General features: G+C 46.1%; 1 protein-coding gene across 1 annotated transcript; it reads right to left on the reverse strand.

The window, feature by feature from the left end:
- Positions 1-4,943: 4,943 nt before the first annotated feature.
- LOC136514315 (uncharacterized) lies at positions 4,944-10,728 on the reverse strand. Its single transcript, XM_066508299.1, has 3 exons — positions 10,175-10,728; positions 5,841-7,275; positions 4,944-5,730 (listed from the first exon to the last, which is right to left on the reverse strand). The coding sequence occupies exons 1-3, from the start codon at positions 10,280-10,282 to the stop codon at positions 5,261-5,263; spliced, it is 2,013 nt and encodes a 670-aa protein (XP_066364396.1). The 5' UTR covers positions 10,283-10,728; the 3' UTR covers positions 4,944-5,260.
- Between the last annotated feature and the right edge of the window lie 9,978 nt (positions 10,729-20,706).

Consider the following 20,706-nt stretch of genomic DNA (forward strand, 5'->3'; position numbering starts at 1 on the left):
TGCATCCGGGGTTGTTTGTTGTTTGATATTGGCATGCTATCATCGTCAACTTTGATCCAGATGATCTCTGTACTAATTTGGCATTAGGAAAATTGATTCTATTGCTGGTGCTGCCTGGACGCCATGATATGAACAACATGACAATAGATCGGTCTGCTTATCTTAGTACTATATTATACCATACCACTCTTTGACACTACTGACTGAACATAATCTCTGTTCAAAATAGTATATGCTATACAGCAGCTGAGAAACTAAAAGGCATTGACCACTGCCGGATGGAGTATGTAAGAGATGGATTTGCTGAACCGGCTGGGCCGACGAACTGTTTAATCCAAGACCGGTTTGACCGACCGACAGAGGAAAGGAGGAGGAAAGGAGAGACAGTAGTTGGGTTAGGTCAGGCGCCATCATATCTATCATTTGCCACTCCTGCTATCTGCCTCTGTGGGGTTTCTCTTCTGCTGAACCTTGCTGCTATGTTGCTTCCTCCTCTCCTGCCGCTGTTTAATTCCCTTTTGCATACTTCTGGAAACCTTGTACTTTTGGATGGAGGATGGACAGATATGATTGCACTGTTGTTGGGTCCATGCGGATTCATGCATAGTCTTCAGGATTCATGCATGCATATATTATATATATGCATCCTGTGTATAAACTCCTGATGACAGCATGCAGTTCCTAGCAAGATCTAGCAGGTGCAGAGACAAGTAGTAGCAGTAGCAGCAGCAGGACAATAAAGGCATTATTAGTTATCTGCTCCAGTGTCCACTCTACAATCTTCTCACACTGTAATTTCGTCATACTAAAATATCACACAGGATTTGCTCATGAGTCTCCTCCCCAACCACCTTGTGGTTGCTTTATTTGCCATTCCATTTGGTACTGCAAAAAAGGAATGAAAACGAGGGAAACAAAGTAAAGAGAGTGAGAAAGGGATCGCTCGCAGCTACTTAAACCAAGTCTAATCCTGCAGACCCATCAAGGGAGTTAGAAAGAAAAAAGAAGTACGAAAATGTGCACGCTCATGAAACCCTTTTTCTGCTTTCGATCTCTGGGTTCATATTCTTTTAGATTCGGCTGATGAGGTACATATGTCTTGCCTGCTGTCATGCTGTGCTCCTTCAACAACCATCTGCTTCCAATTGCTGCCTTTCGATACATATAACTATTATCTGTTCATTATATTATATATAGATAGAAAAACAACAAATTGGACCTTTAGTTTGCTTGTGCGAAAGAGATCGCTCGCATGTACTTAAACCACTGCAGCAAACCAAATCAGGCTGCAGGAACCTATCACCTATGAGTGAACTGTGAAGTGAACAAATCCAAAAAGAAATGGCAAATTGGAGTGTGTTGGACATATGGAACTGCAGTTTTTTTTTTTTTTTGCTCTTATATCTATTGTATTATTCTCACTTGCCTTACAGATCAAGCCATTGGCCATTGGAGTCGTCCTGTCCGGCTGTCCGGGCGGGCAGTTGTGTGTGATGACGGCAGGGCAAAAGCTCTCACGCTCTCTCAGAGCATGTACAAGTGTCCACCGGAGGGAGGGAGCCGTGCACGCTAGGCGCTAGCTGCAGCTTCACTCCACTGCAGAGCTGAGCTGAATGGGTCACTCAGCTGCTTGCTTGCTTGCATCAGTTGCATAACATGACTGCATGAGCAGCAAATGGATAGCTTGGATAGTGGCGGCAGCCGGCAGGCACTGCACGGCAAGTGCAGGAGCAGCCGAGCAGGAGCAGGAGGCGTCGGTGAAGCCGGAGCAGGTACGGTGCAGGCAGCAGGCCTGACCGCAGCGACCAACCGCTTCCAAATTCCGGGGTCCGGGAGGGGGATGCCGGGATGGGCGCGGATTTCTGGAGTGGGGTGCAAGCGATTCTCATTCCATTCTCTTTTCTTGTCGCCAAGAATAAGATCGTCGATGCCGGCCCTGCAGCTACAGGAAGCCAGGAAGGAAAAGGATGGTGCGTCTCTGCGTGCGTGCATGCTTGCTGCAGGGTGGTGGTGGAGGTTGGTGCCCGGACCACGTCGACACTGATCCGCCACAGCTACACACACACACACGAGGTAGCCAAGTAGCCATCGTATCATACTAGAGATTATACTCCTATATGGCAGTATGGCTGGTGATCAACGACATAACATTATTAAAGAAAGGCCTAAGTGGCTAAGTCCCTGCTTAGTGCGTTCTGATACCGATAGATGCATACATACACACCAACATTATTTTTGGGAGTGTTTGAATCTTCTCTTATACTGATTTTTAGAGGCCTTAAATGAACTCCCACGTTAATCCTCACAAAATGTGCCAGAAAAGGAATAAATTTTACAGATTCTTACAATAATCAGAAACATCTAACTTTTAATTTCGTAAACTGTAATCATCACTGCCAACAATAAACATTGGGGATTGCTAGCGCCCGGACAGACGCCCACGTCTGTTTCCCGCGCCTGCACCCATTTCTCGCGCCCATGCGGGGCCCGCGCCGCCGGGACGTCGCCCACGCCACCCGACCACACCAGGGAATTGTGTGTAACATCCGATCTGCTTTTGCAACATTCAGATGAAACACTTGCAACATACGTCCGAAACAACTGAAACACTCGTAACATACGTCTGAAATACTTGCAAAACATCATAAAAAACTTGAAAACATGTGTGTAGCCATTGCAGACATCAAGATGAAACGCTTGCAACATAAGTATGAAAACACCTGAAACACTTGCATATATATGCAACATCTAGATCTACTTGTGCAACATCTAAATGAAATACTTGCAGCATACGTCTGAAACAGATGAAACATTTGGTACATACACTTGAAACATACGTGTATAGCCATTGCAACATGTGCAACATCGATATAAAATACTTGCAACATACCTCTGAAACATCTGAAACACTTGAAACATACGCTTGCAACATCTGCTTTCAGCGCAATGTCACCTTGCTGCTTGGACGAATGGAGGCTCGTCGTTGCGGAGCTCGACGCTAGCGTGGAGCTCACCGGAGCGGCGCAGGCAACTCACCGGTAGGACCCGTCGTGGAGGCTCGCCGGCTCAGCAGAGGCGGCCGCGGCGGGCGGATGCCGCGGTGTAGGCGGAGTGGGGAAGGTAGGCGACGCGGTGAAGGCGGAGTATGGAAGGCGGGCGACGTGGTGGAGGCGGAGCGCAGTAGAGAGATTTTTTTTAACATCCGGACGGATGAACGCCCTAGCCCATCATTACCGATAAACATTATATCTATTCTATTTGCCAGCTCTGCCATTTTATCTACATATGCATCTAAATTAGCACCTCTATTGTTATTATAGAAGATATAACTTAAAATAAGCCTCTAAAATTAAATTAAGTTACTCATTATAAAAGATAATTTAAAATAACTAGATTACTATAAATTTGTTTTACAATTATCCACATCTACCATAAAAGTAAGGCATAAGAACCCCTTAATTTTCATCTAAATCACGTACATATGTTACTACGAAATCATATAAAGAAATTAGTTCTATATAACCCCTAACCTTTGGCATTGTCTGCTTCATCATCTCCCCTTAACCTACAAAACCCAGGTAGGTATTCTAACTCTTCACCTATTCAAAATACATACTTCGCTGGCACAACTAGAGTTCACATGTTAGGAAGAATTGGGAGAATAGAGAGGGTTGGTTCAATTACCAGAGAGGCAGTGTGTGACTGTGCGTAGGTTGGAAGTAGGAGCCCTGAATGACGAGGGTTTAGGGTTGAAGATCTCTCTCATGGCTATCGATGCAAGCAGGGGCGAAGCTACGTTGTAGCTTGTGGGTTGAAAACCCACTATTAGGAACAAATTTTTACCATGGTTGTAGATCAAATTTTTACACCTATAAAAGAAAGGCATCCTCTCTAATTTGCACTAGCTTTGTCACTAGATGCAGGCGCGCTCTATGTCTACGTTCGGCTGGTACACTTCCAGCTTGTTTAAGCTTATTCTCTCTCATAGAACACTATTAAATCATCCAAAACCATCCGAAAATCACTGTACACTGCACCAGCCGAACACAATGATAAGTCCATATTTATTCTTCTTGCAAAAAAAAATCCATATTTTTATTCATCTTATACTTTCCAAATTCTCCTGTGGGTTATGGTGTCAGCCCAACACAATGTTCCCAAGTTGAGGCGGCTTATGGGCCCCCAACTTCTCCTTCGGCTTCACGGGCTCCTGGGCTTCGTCATCTGGTACAGCCAAGAGCAAACAAAAAGGACACTAACTAGCAGAAGCTATGGGCTGCCTGCTAGCTGCTGCTGCACTTGCTGTGCGTGCGCAGCGTGCTGGATGGGTGCACTGGACTGGACTAGACAGTCCTCATCCTGCTGCAACGTGCACCTTCATGACCAATCATCAATTCAGTTCCCCTTGTAAATAAACCATATCATGCAAACTGAAAGGGTCGACAACCACTAAACCACTGCTGACCATCACAGTTCACATATGACACAGCCAGCCATGTAAACAGTTTACAACAATCAACACGAACATGTATAATAACAAAAAATCAACACTAGATGCCAAGGGTCAAATGGTGTTATTATTATTGCTAGTTCAAAACTCCCAAGCAGTCTTCACTTCTGATCACAACTCAGCAATGTCGCACACACGATGTGACACGACACTACGACAGAACCTCAACATCAATGCCGTCGGACAGAGTAAAATTACAAACCTCAGGTAAGTACCACCACATCAGCATCTATGTAAGTAAGCTAGAGTTATATACACAGGAAAGGTGAGGGTCAAGTGCCAACCTTTGGAACAAATCAAGCACAACCAGATTTATCTCAGCTAGCAGCAGCAGCTCAAATCCATCCAACTACTATAAATGAAGAATCTCAAAGTCTTCCTTCTCCTCCACCGCCCCCGCCCCCGCCCCCGCCCCCGCCCCCCCCCCCCTCTAATGTACATTTTGGTATTATAAAAATGCTATTACACCTTACAGATCAAAATTGTGCAGCGATAACACCTAACCACTCCGTTACAGATTCCAACCTCTTGCCAACCAGCACTGTTTGTGACTCCACGCAGCACTCAGCAGGGCCACGCCCCAGCCTAGGAGGGTGCATGTAGCTATGGCAACAGCTACTTGTAAAAGTTGGGAACATTCCCGCATGCTGAGCTACACAAACTGTAGCAAAGAGCAAGCGGAAATAAGCAGAGTGGTGTTGTTCATTGATGTCTCAGTTCTCAGCTACTTCACAGGGGATTGTCACTCAGCTAAAAGGGTATCACGTATGGTAAAGCAATGACATCAGCAGGGTCAATTTTCAGAGCCTGAGCCCACACTTGGGGGACTCCATCAGCCTCGGGCGCTGAACTGGGCTTCCTTGATTGGGTGCCACCTTGGTCGAACAGCCAGTCCTCACCTTCCTGCCCAGGCAATTCCATCATTTGTGGTGCTTCAGGAATGCTGTATATCTGGCTAAGATACTTGCAGTCGGGGTGAGGTGACTTCCTAGAAGTTGTGCCATTCTCATAAGCAGCCACCGGATCGACTGGAGCTCGCTGAGCCTGTTGGTTGCCATTGACCTTCTCTTCCTTGTGGAGCCTTTCAGCCATTTCAATATTAATGGCTTCCGGCTTCACAGAAAAGAGTGGCGCGGCTACATGAGATGCTGTACCATTCTCCACACGATTGCTGAGGAGGGCTGGTCTCGGCAACTTTGTAGGCCGCATATCAAGGTTGTCTGTATAGCATCAGAAGTCTTATAATATAAAACACCATAAAAAAGGATAATGGTGTCGTACAAGACTAGACATGCTGTTAAGTGCCAAAAAAAAAAAGCTAGGAACTCACTTTGTAAGTAACCATTCATTTCATGATTCTTTCGCTTCTTCAGGTTCTCATCAGGCACAACAGATTTTCCATCATCAACTGGTGGGGCTAAAGGAGGGGCTGAGGACTTCAAGTTAAGACTATCTATCGGATAACTTATATTGTTCTCTCTTGTCTTATCATGCTCTTTGTGATTATGTTCCCCTTTCTCCTTCTTTGCCTCTTTCTCCTTTTTCTTCTCTCTGTGTTTATCTCTCTCTTTCCTTTTCTTTTTCTCATGACGATCACTCTTTTTGTCCTCTTTCTTAGCAACATCAGGTGCCCCATCTCTGACCTTCTCCATCCTTTCTGCTCTTCCATCTGCAGCTTTCTCCACAGCTGGAGGTTTTGACATAACCAGTTTCTGATCAGTTGAAATATTAGCTTGCAGCAACCTTCCACCTTGTTCCCTTTCCTTACCCATAGCAGGAGAAAGGCCTCCTGCATCAGGTTTCTTAGCAGAGACAGAAAGGTTTTCAGCCGGCCGTACCATTCCATTCGGCCTCCGTATTGTAATGCTCGGGCTTGGGATGGATGACCTAGGTGTTCCTCTATCCATCCCCCCTGCTGCACTTGACGTCGATGGGCTGCCGAATCTCTGCATGGATGCTTGTGTGTTCTCCATTGGCCTACCAACCTTGCCATTTCCCTTATGCATAGCATTAGCAGGATTTGGAGGCAATGGAGAGGAGGTGCCAACTTCTTTCTTCGCAACATCTTTATTTGTGTTCTCAGTTCTCTTTTGAACCAATATGCTAATGTTACTGATTCGCTGTCCAATCCCCTCTTTTCTGGGTGCGGCTTCAGTACTGGATGAAGGCCTTGCAGCTTTGAATTTTTCCTCCGTTGTAGGTGCCGGTGGAAAGCCACCGGCAGTTCTTTGAGCAGAAGTGGTGAAGCCTTCAGAATGCCGTATTGATGCCCCATTCTTTTGTTGATTGGCATTGGTGCTCTGTTGTACCAATCCCTCATTTTTCCTTGAAGCATTGCTAGGCTGAATATGCACTTTATTAAGTGCAGACCTTTCAGTCTCCATTGCGGGTGAAGCACTGAAGCCTTTGCGATTTCGATCATTTGAAACAGCATAATTTTCAATAGGTCGACTCGCGGCCCCTTTCTCATCCTGTACTTTTCTGACCAAGCCCTCCCTGAATTTAAGATCCTTGATTTCTTCAGATCCCCTGCTGCTCTCTCCAACCTTCTGACCATGGAGAGCTTCGTCATTTCTGTCAATTCCTTCTCCTGATTCCCTGCTTTTATCTTTGCTCTTGTCTTTTTTCTTGTCTTTGTGTTTTTCTTTTCGATCTTTCTTGTCTTTGTGCTTATCCTTACTCCTGTCTTTATCCTTCTTTTCTTTACCTTCTTTTCTATCTTTATCCTTCTTGTCCTTCTTATACTTCTTCTCTTTTTGTTTCTCCTGAGATGAGAATGTTGTTTCCAAGTCAAGTAAACGCCAATTACACAAAAACTAGCAAATGTGTAAAAAAAGTAAAGGCCAGGAGCATGCACTAGTGAAATACAGTACATAAAATAACCATTAAATAAAATGTACGAACTGATAAACAGTGATGTTTTAGGATGAAGAGTGAAATCAAACACTCCCTCAGTGCAACTATTCAAAGCCACTGCCTAAAAGCACACTGAATGACAAGTTATAAACTAGTAACTTGTTCGCTGATTTATACTACTTCACTTCCAGACTTTTCAGCTCATCACATTTGTGTCAGATGTAAATAAAGCTGTATCCACGGTACAATAAATCTGCCAAGTATAGGCAATGTGCAATACAGATCACTGAACTACATTGATACACAATTAGTACTTCTAACTTATAATATGTGAAAGAGACATGTTACATTTGAACCCAATTCTCAAAAATTAGAAATAGATTAGCAGACAGCTGGTTTTCCAAGTACAACTTTGGCCTATGAACTATAATGAAAGGAACAAGTTAACTATAGTACTTTATGCACTTTCTAGTTAATGTCTTCAATAGTAACTACAAATTAGGTAAACCCCTATGCTCATTTTTATTAGGCTGCATCCATATGCATAGAAGGATTAAACAGACCATGCGAGGTCTGAAAGACACGCGATCTATTTCACAAAACATAGTGATCGGCTAAAAAGTCTAAATCATCACACTTTTACACATCTAATTTTTTTGCATTGGCTAAAGCCTAAGCCTACTCATAGCACACATAAAGAACATGATCAAGAAAACTTCTATGACAACCAAACCTCCAGGCAACATTTATCCAAACATCCAGGCAACACTTATCCATCTTAATAAGTGCTACAGGCCTACAATATTTAAATGGCATGGTAGTGTTGTGTTATGACATTTCTGGATTTTAAGGCACTGGTAACCGGTTCATACATTCCAGTGCTATCGAGGGAGTAATTTTGCACTGTTAAGCTTGTTAAAGCTTGATCTTGGACACTGGCAATCCAAAATGTATTGCTTCCTGCCATATTTCCAGTTTGTCCATTTAATTGTAATCAACCGTCAGAACGAACAAAAACTAATCATGTGGAGTCTAAAACACAAAGCAAGAAGAAAACTTGTGTCTTGTAGGGATACATAACTTGAGTTGCCAAGAACAATGATATAAGGATCCCAAGCCAACGAATACAGCAAAATGTAGCAACTGGGCTGTATACAGTCACTATTCATGTGGAATGTAGTATGACACCAGCAATTTCATGAACATCTACGGAGCCCTGGCGCTGATTTTATATGAGGACGCATAACAAGTCCAAAACAGGAAATATATTGATTAAATGTCTAAAGCATAGCCCGCTATGTCATGAAATGACAATAAAACACAAACAGACCAACCGATCTAACTCTTCATTTTGCCTTCAGCTATAGTTGAAAAGATATCGACCCAAGATTATCTACTCTCTATTGATGGGTTGAACATATTTTCCCGCAGCTGGTAGCTACCAGAAATAACATCTAACTATAACATTTATTGACATCCAAGTTTGCACACACGTAGACAGTTTTTTAACCATGCAAAAATCGTATTACGTCGCTTTTCAAAAGTGAATTTCATTGGCATGATAATTGTGATAAAATCTAACCTGCAAGGTCAAAGCCTCAATCAATAACCAAAAAATACCACATCAAACCAGTACTTTTTTCATTGATTCACCTAGGTAAAAACGTCCAACTTTGTGACACATGCATCCCTACTTATGCATTTCATGTAAACAGGGACACTCCTTAGTGAAGTATTGAATATCAATTCATTAAAACAAACTCTTTCCAAATCTATCTCAATCACTGAAGCAGCCAAAAGGATCACCCAAGTAACGCTTTGCGCATCCTGTAACGCCTAACGCTGCTAAAGTCTTTCACACAGAGGCCCTAACCAACTTCCGTTAATTCTGGACAGTCTTTAGGAAAAATAGCAGATACTGATTCAGCAAGACTAATACTTTCCTAGTTTCCCCCAATCCTCGTGGATCCTGTAACGCCCGCGATCTCAGCTGCGGGGAGCCAGGGACTCAAAACACTGCTAGAATTTCTCAGACAGGAACCCCAACCAACCTGCCCTAACTCCGTATCCCCCCCCCCCCCCCCCCCCCCAACAGAATGTGAGCTAAGGCCGAGACTAAATGAAATCATGTAAACACAATCCTAATGCATCCTACACCAGTAATTTTTTTCATTGGTCCACCCAGATGAAACATCCAACTTTGTCCCACGTGCATCCCTAGTTATGCATCTCACGTAAACAGGGACACTCCTTAGTTAAGTACTGAATATATTAATTCAGCAAAACAAACTCTTTCCAAGTCTATCTTAATCACTGAACCAGCCAAAAAGGATCCCCCAAGTAACGCATTGCGCATCCTGTAACGCCTAACGCTACTCAAGTCTTGCACACGGGAGGCCCTAACCGCCTTCCGCTAACTCTGGACAGCCCTTTTATTTAGGAAAAAGAGCAAATACTGATTCAGCAAGACTTAACGCTTTCCTAGTTTCCCCCAATCGCCAAACCAAAAAGAATACCAATAGAAAGCCTCGTGGATCCTGTAACGCCCGCGATCTCGACTACGGGAGCTCAAACACTGCTAGAATTTCTCAGACAGGAACCCTAACCAACCTGCACTAGCTCCGTGGCCCCCAATAGAATGTGAGCCAAGTCCGAGACCAAAAAAAAACATTTAAGCACAATCCTAATACGCCAAAGTCAGTCCATCCTATGAGAGATAGTCAGTTGCACGAGTGTGCCGGGCGATCGATCAGTGAACGAGCTAGCGAACCAGCCAGGGCAAGGCGGGGTGCGGGGGTGTTGTTCCACCTTGTCAAGCTGCTGCTGCTGCTGCTGCTGCAGGTGGGAGGCTAGCTGGGCGTCGGGGCGCGCGGTCTTCTCATATCCTGGTGGCGGAAACGGGAAGCAGCGAGACATGGCACGGCCGCCTCGGGCCTCGGATCACCCACCCCGACCACCGCCGCCGCCTCCTCCTTGCCGAGTGCTCCTCTCAGGCCTCAGCCACAGGTCCTCCACCACCCGCCGCCGCTGGTGCTGGTGCTGCCGCCGCCGGCTCACTCGTTTCGCGCCAGGGGCCACCACAGGCATGCCCTCCGGGCTCTCATGCCCGCCGCCGGCGCCGGAATCGCGGGGATCTGGGACCGGAATTCCCCTCCGCGCGCGGGGGATCCGAGGATCCAATCCAATCCGGACCCACGCGCGACCGCTACCGAATCGGGCGCCGCGATCTCCCTCGTTTTAGTTCTCGTTTGCTCCCTGCGCCCGCTGCTGTGTCGTGGCGTCGCGTCGGAGTAGGGTTGAGGAGGAGGGAGGTGGGGCGGGGCGAAGAGGAGGATTGGACACTCCACCACAGGAGAGGCGAGGAGAGGGGAACGGGGGAGGAAGCCGAAGCAAGGGCACCCGGGTGGGGGTTATATAGCACGGCCGAAGATGGGGGATGCCGGGACCGGGGCCCACCCACCCAGCCTCTGGTCCGGTCTGGCCTGCCTGCCTGCTTCTGAGTGGGCTTGCCTGGCTTTGGCTACCCAACCCAAACCTATGGTCCTGCTATTTTCCGGTTTTGTTTTATTTTTTTTTTCATCTATCTATCTTTTAAATTTAACTTGATCCGTTTCTTTTTTTTCATCCGGAACAGTATTTTTCTCTCATAAATTTTTTCAGATTAATTCAGATTCCTCCAGAATTCCTCCAAACGAACGGGGCCCTAATCATGTGTCGCCCCACGATGTGTCGCCCCACGGTTAGCTTCATGCTTCCTGCACCCTTTTGATGCATAGGATCCCCCATTCCTCCCTACTAGCTTCCCAATTTCCTTACTACTGCTATGGGTATTGGTTATCGGCCACAACGTAGGTGTGGTGATCAAAGCCACACTTTGTACGCGAGAATCTAGCGCATTTGCATTGTAATTGTAATTTCTTGTGGCTGCCTGCATATTATGACTATCCAAATTGGAGTTGTGATTTTTGTGGCGCGTCGCATTTTGCTATGTGAAATTTTGTAGCTAGGAACCAAGCAATCGTTGTGGCGCTAGAACAAATCACGTGTGTGTTTAGGTGCTGTCGTGTGGCCAGCCATGCTAATGTCTTTAAAAGTGGACGGAAAAATCCAAAAAAAAAATACACAGATAAGAATGCAATCACTCGCCATCCTTGTAAATTTGAGTTGTAAGGGACCCTTGCGCAAACAGAAACAACAGAGAATCACCATGTGAATAGGTGCAGGTCGTTACGGCCCATTTGAGTCCCACATGCAACCCGTCACTATTCACATGTGTGACTCAAGATGCGAAACCACGTAACTCCTTCCGTTTTAGATAGGATGTATTATGATTCGAAAAAGGATAAGACTTATTGTTGGGTTCATAAACTCGGAGTTCCTAATAAGTCTGCTTCTCAGCAAAAGCTCGACTCAGCAGACGACATTACAAACGACGTACAACTTCTGGCCCGGCCCAGATACCTAACGACAGGCCGGAAGAGCGATCCAGTCTCCGACCAGAAGGTCTGGCCAAAGAGGGGACGACGCTTGCTTCCAACTCCGACCCGCTTTTCCGACCAGAAGGCCTGGCCAAGGAAGGACGACGCCCACTTCCGACTCCGACCCGTTTCTCCGACCGGAAATACACCGAACCTCTGCTTACGGCTCTTCTCTGACCGGCGCGGTCGGGGCCGACTGGGAACGACCGGCCGGGGACGCCCGCTCGGTGAGGACCTAAGAAATCAGGCAGAGCAGATAAGGTAAGTGAGGACCTAAGAAATCAGGCAGAGCAGATAAGGTAAGGCGCTCAAGTCAACCACAATACCGAGGACCGTACCCTGCACACCTACAGGACGGTACTGTCAGGCTATGCCAGATGGGTACTTTACAGCCTTCTAGACATGTCAGAACACAAATAGTGTTGTATGCGTCGACATTTGCTATACCAGAAGAACACGATGGAGCCTACCACATGCATCTGGGCGTCAAACAGTATTGTGGACGCCAACAAACTGTCTTGTACCCGATGACGTGGGCAGCAAGACTAGGACACTCTCTCTCTCTCTCTTGAACTTGTAAGGCCATCCCCTTCATCTATAAAAGGGGATGCGCTCTCTCCCGACAAAGACGGATCATTCCAAGACTCTCTCTCTACTAGGTTTAGACATTCTGAGCACTCGAATAGCTTCATGGCTCTAAAACTCTAAAGCTACACAGAGCATATGTTCTAATCCTTAGCGCACGCAGGAACTCCAAAGCTACACAGATGTATTATGATTCGAAAAAGAACAAGACTTATAAACATGACCAATAATTACTTAAATTGAACAGGAAAACAATACCAATATATTCATGCTTAATGTACATCTTATTACAAGTTGATAAAGCAATTGATGACTTAATGTAAGATTAGATGATGGTCAAAGCACACTTGACTTTTTTTATTTCTGAATCCTAATATGCCTTATAAAACGGAGGGAATATGTCTTTGTTGGTCACGGAACACGTAGAAGATCCACTATTTCATCCTACACTCTAGCGAGGTGAGCAATGCTAAACCGTAAAGGAAACAAGTTGTAAGTGAAGCCAAGAATGAGTATCTTTGGGTAATATTACTTATGTATATGTGATATATATTCTGCCTTCCCGTTTACTCCAAAAGGAAATAATATCTTTGGCTACTGAACTTTCCCTGTGTTCAGTGTAATCCAATATCTAGTTTTATATTTAGTTATTTTTATTTACCAAGGGAAGATTTTATCAAAACCGAAGACAGCTTCATACAGTACGTATCTCTACTATAATGGATCAATCCAAATTATTTTAGATCCATCCAAGATTACGTCCGCCGCTGAGAGAGTCCAACCATTGTGCACCAATAAAATTACACCCAGAATTTCAACATCATTAAAATCTGACTCGTAATTCTCCCTCAGGCCTCAAACTCAATCAAACGGCCAGTGTTATTTGGATCATTCCTAGGCTTCAACGCTGCTGCCGCTCACCCTCGGCGGCGGGTGAGCGCGACTGTGCCCCTACGACTTCTGGACCTTCAACTGCTTCAACTCGCCAGGCCACCGGCCGTCAGGACCCCTTCGACGACCTCATCACCTGCCACTCCGGCTCGCCGCCGTCTTCTGAACACCTATGCCTGTACGCTCCTGCTTCTGCTGGATAGATTTCGATGCTGCCCGTCACCGTAGGAATTTGGTCAAATTGATTGTGGAATGAGGATAGGGTGTCAATTGCTGGGATGATAGGATGGATTCCTATAGGGAGCGTTTGGTGACAACAGCTTGAATCCTTTGCTGGGAGTTGCATTTAGACGAATTGTGTGTTGGTTCTATCTAGGGTTTTATTTATCTTGTTGTTGGTCGTTGGTCGAGAGCTCTGTTGATTTTGATTCAGCCGATGAGTTCGGCGAAGCATCCGGTGATGGGCTCGGCGACGAGGAGGTCGTCTACACCGGCATGCTGCCGCCCTACGTGGCAGGCGCCGGCGCCGGCCACGGCCAGCTACGCAACGTACCGAAGGAGGAGCAGGGAGACACGAGGAGTGAGAGACGAGGAGGGCGACTGCAGCAAGAAGAGATGGCGGCGGCGGCAACTCGTCGGCATCGGTGGCCACGAGAGAAGAGGTACAGGTGCCTACGCTGTGTGCTTTACTTACCTGTCGTGCCATGGTGTTTCTCCGAATAATGTTGAATACACAGCGACTCGCTGAACTTTTTTTCCAAGAAGACTGAAGTTTCATTTACCACTAGGCAAGGAAGGTAACAGGGGTGACAACACACAAGAGCCGTTCCATCTCAGCAGCAAGGTACGAGAGCCTCGTGCTTCAAAACACCTTACGATTGTTCAGGTATGATATGCTGATATGGTTAAAGCAGATAATGCTCTACCTTATCCTTTATTAGTAATCCCACTAATTCTTCTTTATAAAAAATAGTTATTCAAAGATGTGCCTGGATATATCTATAGCATTGTGTGCTACTTGATGTTTTTTTGGATTGGACGGGGAGAGAAACACACTATATATCGAGGCATAGATTAAATTAATCTTGTTGTATTCAACAATATAAGTTTGATCATTTTGGATTAATAAATAATATAATGATCATGTAAGTTTGTATCGCTCTTTTTTCTATGAATCTTCAATCTATTTTGTTACATACCATGTTTGGTTGTTAGTTTGCATCACCTAAAATGCCACTATGGCGTTAGCACAGGCAATATACTATGCTATGTGGTGGGAAACGTTTTGTAAATGTTGAGTTCAGACTACTCCTTTTGTTAACTTTAACAGGATGTGAACTGTTCAAAAGTGAAGATTCCTCAAGAAAATAGAGATGATAGTTCCCACAAGTAACTGAAACAACTCCTAGGGACAGATCTCCCAAGAAGCCTTATCAGGCTTGTTCCTCTAAGAAGATAACATGGTCTTTCTATTTTAATTCCTTTATAACACCACCTTCTTGCAGTTTTTGAACATATGGGTTCAAAGGGAGTACTTGGAGCTTGATTTGAGGATACCAAATCCAGCTGTCAAAACAGACATCGAGAAGCTCATAGATGATTTCATATTTATTTGTTTCCTAACCGGAAATGACTGTAAACATGACGCGGTTAGTAGCGCCTATTTCAGTAAATATTTCACATATGTGCAAAGTTTGACATGCCATTGCAGATAAGATTGGGATGGGCGGGGTGGAAATCTCGATTCTACAGGAAAAGTTTGGTGTGGAAAAATCTAATGAACTTGGGAAGTTGAAGAATGACATGGTTAATTTTTTCCTGTTTCTCTGTGCAAATAGAATTGTATGATCTATGATGTATGCTATATTTCTTTTAAATGTAATGTATGGCATCTTGTTTTTTTTGTGAAATATCAAAAAGGGAAAAACTATTTGTGCATTTGCTTTGACTAATTGAACTTGCAAAATTTAGGGAAATAAACTATCTGTGCATTTGTAATGGCTTGTGCTAAATTAGATATAGCAAAGTAGCATATATCTTATTGATACCTATGATAAACTGATGCAGATTTATTATTTGCATTTTAGTCTCATACTCAAAATTTGTTCTCACTGCTGATAGTTGTGATGTTGCGATGGATTTATGGTCACACAAGAATGGACCGAGTTTAGAACAATGATATATATGATCGTCTAGGGGTAGCATCAATTGAAGAAAAGCTTATCCAACATCGGTTGGGATGGTTTGACCATATCCAAAGGAGACTTCTAGAGGCACCAGTGTATTGTGGAGTTCTAAGCCAAGCTAATAATATGAGGAGAGGTAGAGGAAGATCAAAATTGATATGGGAGAGATAATAAAAAGAGATTTGAAAGCTTGTGATATACCTAGAGATCTATGTTTGAATAGGAGTTCTTGAAAAACAGCTATTGAAGTGCCTGAACCGTGACTTGAGACTCTTTGTGGGTTTCACCTCTAGCCTATCCCAATTTGCTTGGAACTGAAAGGCTATGTTGTTGATGTATTGATGTTTGCTGATAGTTGTTAAGAGTCAAATCCATCCTGCTTGGCTAAGGATTGTGAACTTTAAAAAGTAGACTGAAAGACGGTGTTCATTTTTGTAAAGGATTAGGCAGCTAAATTTGTTTATGAATTTGTTTTTCTTTCATCAATTGATTTATTTTTTCTAGACGCCACCGTAGCGTTAGCACGGGCAATATACTTAGTTTAGTAAGTACACAAACAACAGGGTCACTGTACCTCATGAGTAGCAACCATCTTAGGTTTTTTTTGTTTCTCATTTATAAATATAAATGTAAATAAATACGTGCATGCACGCCATGATTTCACATTTTTGGCAAAACCAGAGACCCAATTCGAAGTTGGTTGATTGAATCTCGGCAAATTACGTACGAAGTCGTACCGCGAAACGAAATAGGCATGCATGCGTACACACAGTAATAAGCGTGTGACGACGTGACACACTTTTGGTGTGTGTGTGTGTGGATATATAGCTCCGGTGTTGTGTCGATATGTACTGTACAACACAAGAGACGACGATGATTAGAGGAGAGAGACGCTTCACCTGCCACCGCAAACGTGCCTTGGCGATGTGGCGTGTGGCGGTTAACAAAGCTCGATCGGCCTACCGGTACTAGTCAAAGGGTACTACTATGGTGCGATGTGAAGTAGAGCTTTCAGTCCCAGACGGCATTGAACACGTGTTTACTGGCTCTCCTGGAGAGAGAGAAGAGAGGCAGTGGCCTACCACAGGGGATTTTTTTCTATTTTAAACACTTTTTTAAATTAATTTTAAATCTAACACTGTTTTTTTCTTCAAAACTAACACTTTTGGCCGCGCCTATTGCCATGGCGCAGCAAAACGCCAGTGCCACGCCATGCATGGTGGCGCGGTGGTAGGATGACGTGGCGACGACCGAGGCTATTGACCGGTGACGTGGCAAGGCCTACCGCGCCACCGATCAAGGCGCGTCACGGTAGAGCCGGCTAAACGGGCCATGGCCCAGTCCCGCCTACCTGCCGCGCCCACCGCTGCTCGTCGCGCCCACCTCGCCTGTGTGCCTGTCGCCTCGCTTGCCCGCCGCGCCTGCCGTCAGCAGCGCCAGCCCGCCGCTCCTGCCGCCGATTGCGGTCGCTCCCGCCGCGCCACAAAAACCGGCACGCCACGATCGTTGGCCAGTCGCTGTGCCCACATGTCGGCGTGCCACCCCTCTAGTCGCCTGTCATGGCCTCCGGCCACGCACGGCGGCTGCCCGCCGTGCCACCCCCTCCGGCCGCCCGCCGCGGCCTCCAGCCACCACTATGCTTGTCACCACCCTCATTGCATCACCCGCGACTGCCGCCACCGCGAGGACAAGCGCCGCTACCACGAGGTACTCCCCTAGTGAGTCTAGTTATACATTAGTTGTTGTAATTAGCCTTGTATAGATGTTAATATTAGATTAGTTAGTATAGTTATAGTTCGAATAGGTATTAATATTATTATGGATATTACGTACGACGATATGGTTGAATTGATGAAGTTTCTTAAAATACTTTTGTAGATGGATTGTTGTGTTAGAGTTTTATACAGAGGAAGTGTTAGGAGAGAAGATGGTATGTTTGAGGATATGGAAGAAGAATTGGAATGGTTTGATGAACCTTCTAGCTTCAACGACCTTTGTGTCCGGTTGAATACAAAGTTTTGCGGTGATTTCACACTGAAGGGAGGGTTTGGTACTGAGAAGACTACGGCACACTATGTCCTCATGCCCTTGTGTGACTGTACTCACTGGTCCCGCTATACTAGGGTGCTCCAAGGTTCCAATGTGCCCACAGCTGAGGTGGTGGTGGAGAATGGGTACAGGATGTAGGGTGTCCAGGACGGGCCATCCATTGACGGTGTTGGAGGCAATGAGCAAGAATTAGGGGTCGAAGGGGAAGCAACTTAGGGTAACATGGATTTGGACGGTCAGTTGATGCAGGAGCAGTTTCATTCAACTACAGTAGGCTATATAAGCAATGACTTTGATGTGAACGAGTTCGAACAGGAAGAGAAGGAGTAGGACAGGATCGATGATGTAGTTAGCAGTGATTCAGACAATTCTGATGATGACCAAGGAGGTATAGATGCTATGTCAACACCAGTTGATGTCATGCCAGTACCGATTCATACTATGCCATTACCAGTACCAACTAAGGTTTTGCATGGTATCCAGGCTTAGGGTAGACTAGTCACAGATTTGTCAGCAGATGATACCCCCTTTGATTCATGGGGTAGAATTAGTGAAGCGCAGCAGTATGTTCCACCACCACCTTACACAGCGATTGAGCTTGAGCAACTAAGGTCGATGAACGTACCTTTCAGTGGTGTTTCGAACTATAGGGATGTCAGCTTGATGGATATGATAATTTGTGACACCGGTCTCCAGATGTGTAGGAAATCATTGTATGACCATGAGAAAGAAACCCATTAGGAAGGGGATTGTAACACCTCTGGTGTTATGAGCTCGTTTATCACCGTGATTTAGGCCTAAGAAAAAATTTTGAATTAAGTTTCTTGGGTTTTTAATTTAAAACGTACTTGAGGCGATAAGTGAATCCTATGTGACTTAGTTTCGTGGACTCAAATAAATGCTCAAGTTAAATTACGCAGTGTGTAGAAATATTTAGGAATGTCTGATAATGACGCTAGCAAGTAACTGGCGAATGGCTTGCTCTGTTGGATTGAACATGAAAACAATTTTTATAAACAAAAATATGATATGACTGGTATATAGTACTTAAGTAAAAGTCAGAGTATGATTTTGGTTGTAGTTAAAATATCGAGTAACAAACTTTAGTGGTTTAGCCGTGTTGAAAAAATATAAATAGTCGGCTTGGTAAATGAATATTTGAGAGCTGAAATAATAACGAGAGTGCTGTTGGACACTCGCCTCACCTACCTCGTCGGTACTAGGTGCGTATTGATGGATGAGTTGGTCGGGCTACTGCTGCCGTGTACTACTTGCTTGTTTTCCCTTCCTCACTGCTTGTTCTGTCGCTTCACCATGTGCCTCTTGGCGTGCTCTCTGCTCTCTGCCTTGCTTGTATCTGCCTGCTTCGTCGCATCATTCCTACAGCAATCAAAGTCTCTATCTACTTTTGCTTGTCGCTGCTCCACTGCTCCCTCTACCAGGCATGCAGGTCGGCCACCCTAAGCTGCCGCTGCTGCCTCCTACCCCTGCTTCTTGAGGAAGCCAAGTCGCTACCCGACACTGATCTACATCCTAGCTTGCTTAGCCGACCCACCGTAGCACACCCATGCCTAGACCCCCTTGTCGACCACGGTTGTCCGCATGCCACCACGCATGTGGGCCCACCCTGCTGTCATGTCATGCACGTCATGGGCCCCACCAACCACTCCCTCGCCCTTCTTCATCATGCTTGAGAAAACAACAAGTTCCAGTAGCTCTTACCCCACAGTAGTACCCACACAGGACACAAGTGCACTTAGCAAGCAAGCAAGTACATGCACCCAGGCAACAATGTTAATCCAAACATGCAACCATGCCATGCTGCCCTACTGACCTTGCACTACTCTCGCTAGACACGCACGTCGCCTTGCTCACCTCGTCCCATCGCTCTGGAGACCCGTTGAAGCACGCCAATGCCGCTTGCCGATGCTCGCTAACTGCTGCTCCATGCCGCGTTGCCCCTTCATCAGCTCCTCTCGTGCTGCAGTGCCTGACCAAACCACAACCGCTCGCCTCCCGTTCACCAGAGCTGGGTGTAGCTCCGCCTGCTAAGCCGTAGCCGTACCTGGGCCCACGGTGCCTTGCCGTTGCTGCACCTTCGGTCGTTGCCTAGCCATCGCACGCGAGCACCGCCCACCTGATGTTTCCCCTTGCATGCACGCATAAGAGCGCGGCCCTCCCATGGTCATGCTAGAGCGCCGTCCCTTCCACGCTCCTTCTTCGGCTACGATGTGCTCCTCGTGCGCTCACCGTAGCCATGTCGTCGGGAGCCACCGCGGCCTCTACTCGGGCCATCGCCACACCGCACGCCTACGGTCAGGCCGCTACGCCCTGCCTGGCACGAGCAGGGCCTCGTCGGTGGCGTGCCATGCCACTAGTGTCGTGCAAACACCCTACCAGCGCTGCTGCACTGTTACCGTCGTCCGCCTGGCCAGAGACGCCACAGCTAGTGTACCACCACCACGGTTCGCATGGGCATGCTACCGGGGCCCGGTTCGGGTCTCGCCGCGGCCAGCCCGTGGTCGCGTGGGTTTTCGTGCCCCTCGCTGGTGAGTTCCTGCCGCCGTTGTGCCTTCCCCGACCGGGATTGATCGCCAGCCGGTGCTCCCTGTTCGTGCTCTACTTAGGAGGAGGAGGTGAGGACATAAATATGTAAATAGAGATAACAGTAAGGGCCTAGGTGTGATAAACGTGACTCACATGAATAGTGTAGTCGAGACTATGGATCAATTTGGTAAAATTGCAGGGTCCATTTTGCATAATTGTGAGCCCACTCTGGACCTTGGCCGCGTGGGCCGGCCTGCTCGCGCTGCCGGCTTGGTCCGCCTACGCTTGGGCCACGCCGCGCCTGCGCTGGTCGTGTGTCCCCCCCAACCTAGGTCATCCGCGCCGCTGCCTGCGCGCCTGGGCCGCTACGCGCGCAGCCGCGTCCGCGTGGACCCGCCGTTCTGGCTGCTGGGCCACCACGCGCCTGCGGGCCTTGTCTTGTTGCGTTGTTTTGGTTTTGTTAATTTAGTGCCTTTCAAAAATTGAAAATAAAGTGTAGAAAATCATTAAAATGCTAAACCAATTTTGTTAGTCTCCTAAAATCGTGATCTACTTGTTAGTATAATTTGTTCATCTAGTTTTAAGATGTTTCTAGGGTTGCTCT

Source organism: Miscanthus floridulus, chromosome 2 (assembly GCF_019320115.1).
Source record: "Miscanthus floridulus cultivar M001 chromosome 2, ASM1932011v1, whole genome shotgun sequence".
Taxonomy (NCBI): Eukaryota; Viridiplantae; Streptophyta; class Magnoliopsida; order Poales; family Poaceae; genus Miscanthus; species Miscanthus floridulus.

Excerpts from the sequence above, each read along its gene's own strand:
- LOC136514315 (XM_066508299.1), bottom strand. The coding sequence starts at position 10,282 with ATGTCTCGCTGCTTCCCGTTTCCGCCACCAGGATATGAGAAGACCGCG. Across the intron at positions 7,276-10,174 it reads AGCAGCAGCAGCTTGACAAG|GAGAAACAAAAAGAGAAGAA; the intron begins GTGGAACAACAC and ends TTCTCATCTCAG. Across the intron at positions 5,731-5,840 it reads AATGAATGGTTACTTACAAA|ACAACCTTGATATGCGGCCT; the intron begins GTGAGTTCCTAG and ends GATGCTATACAG.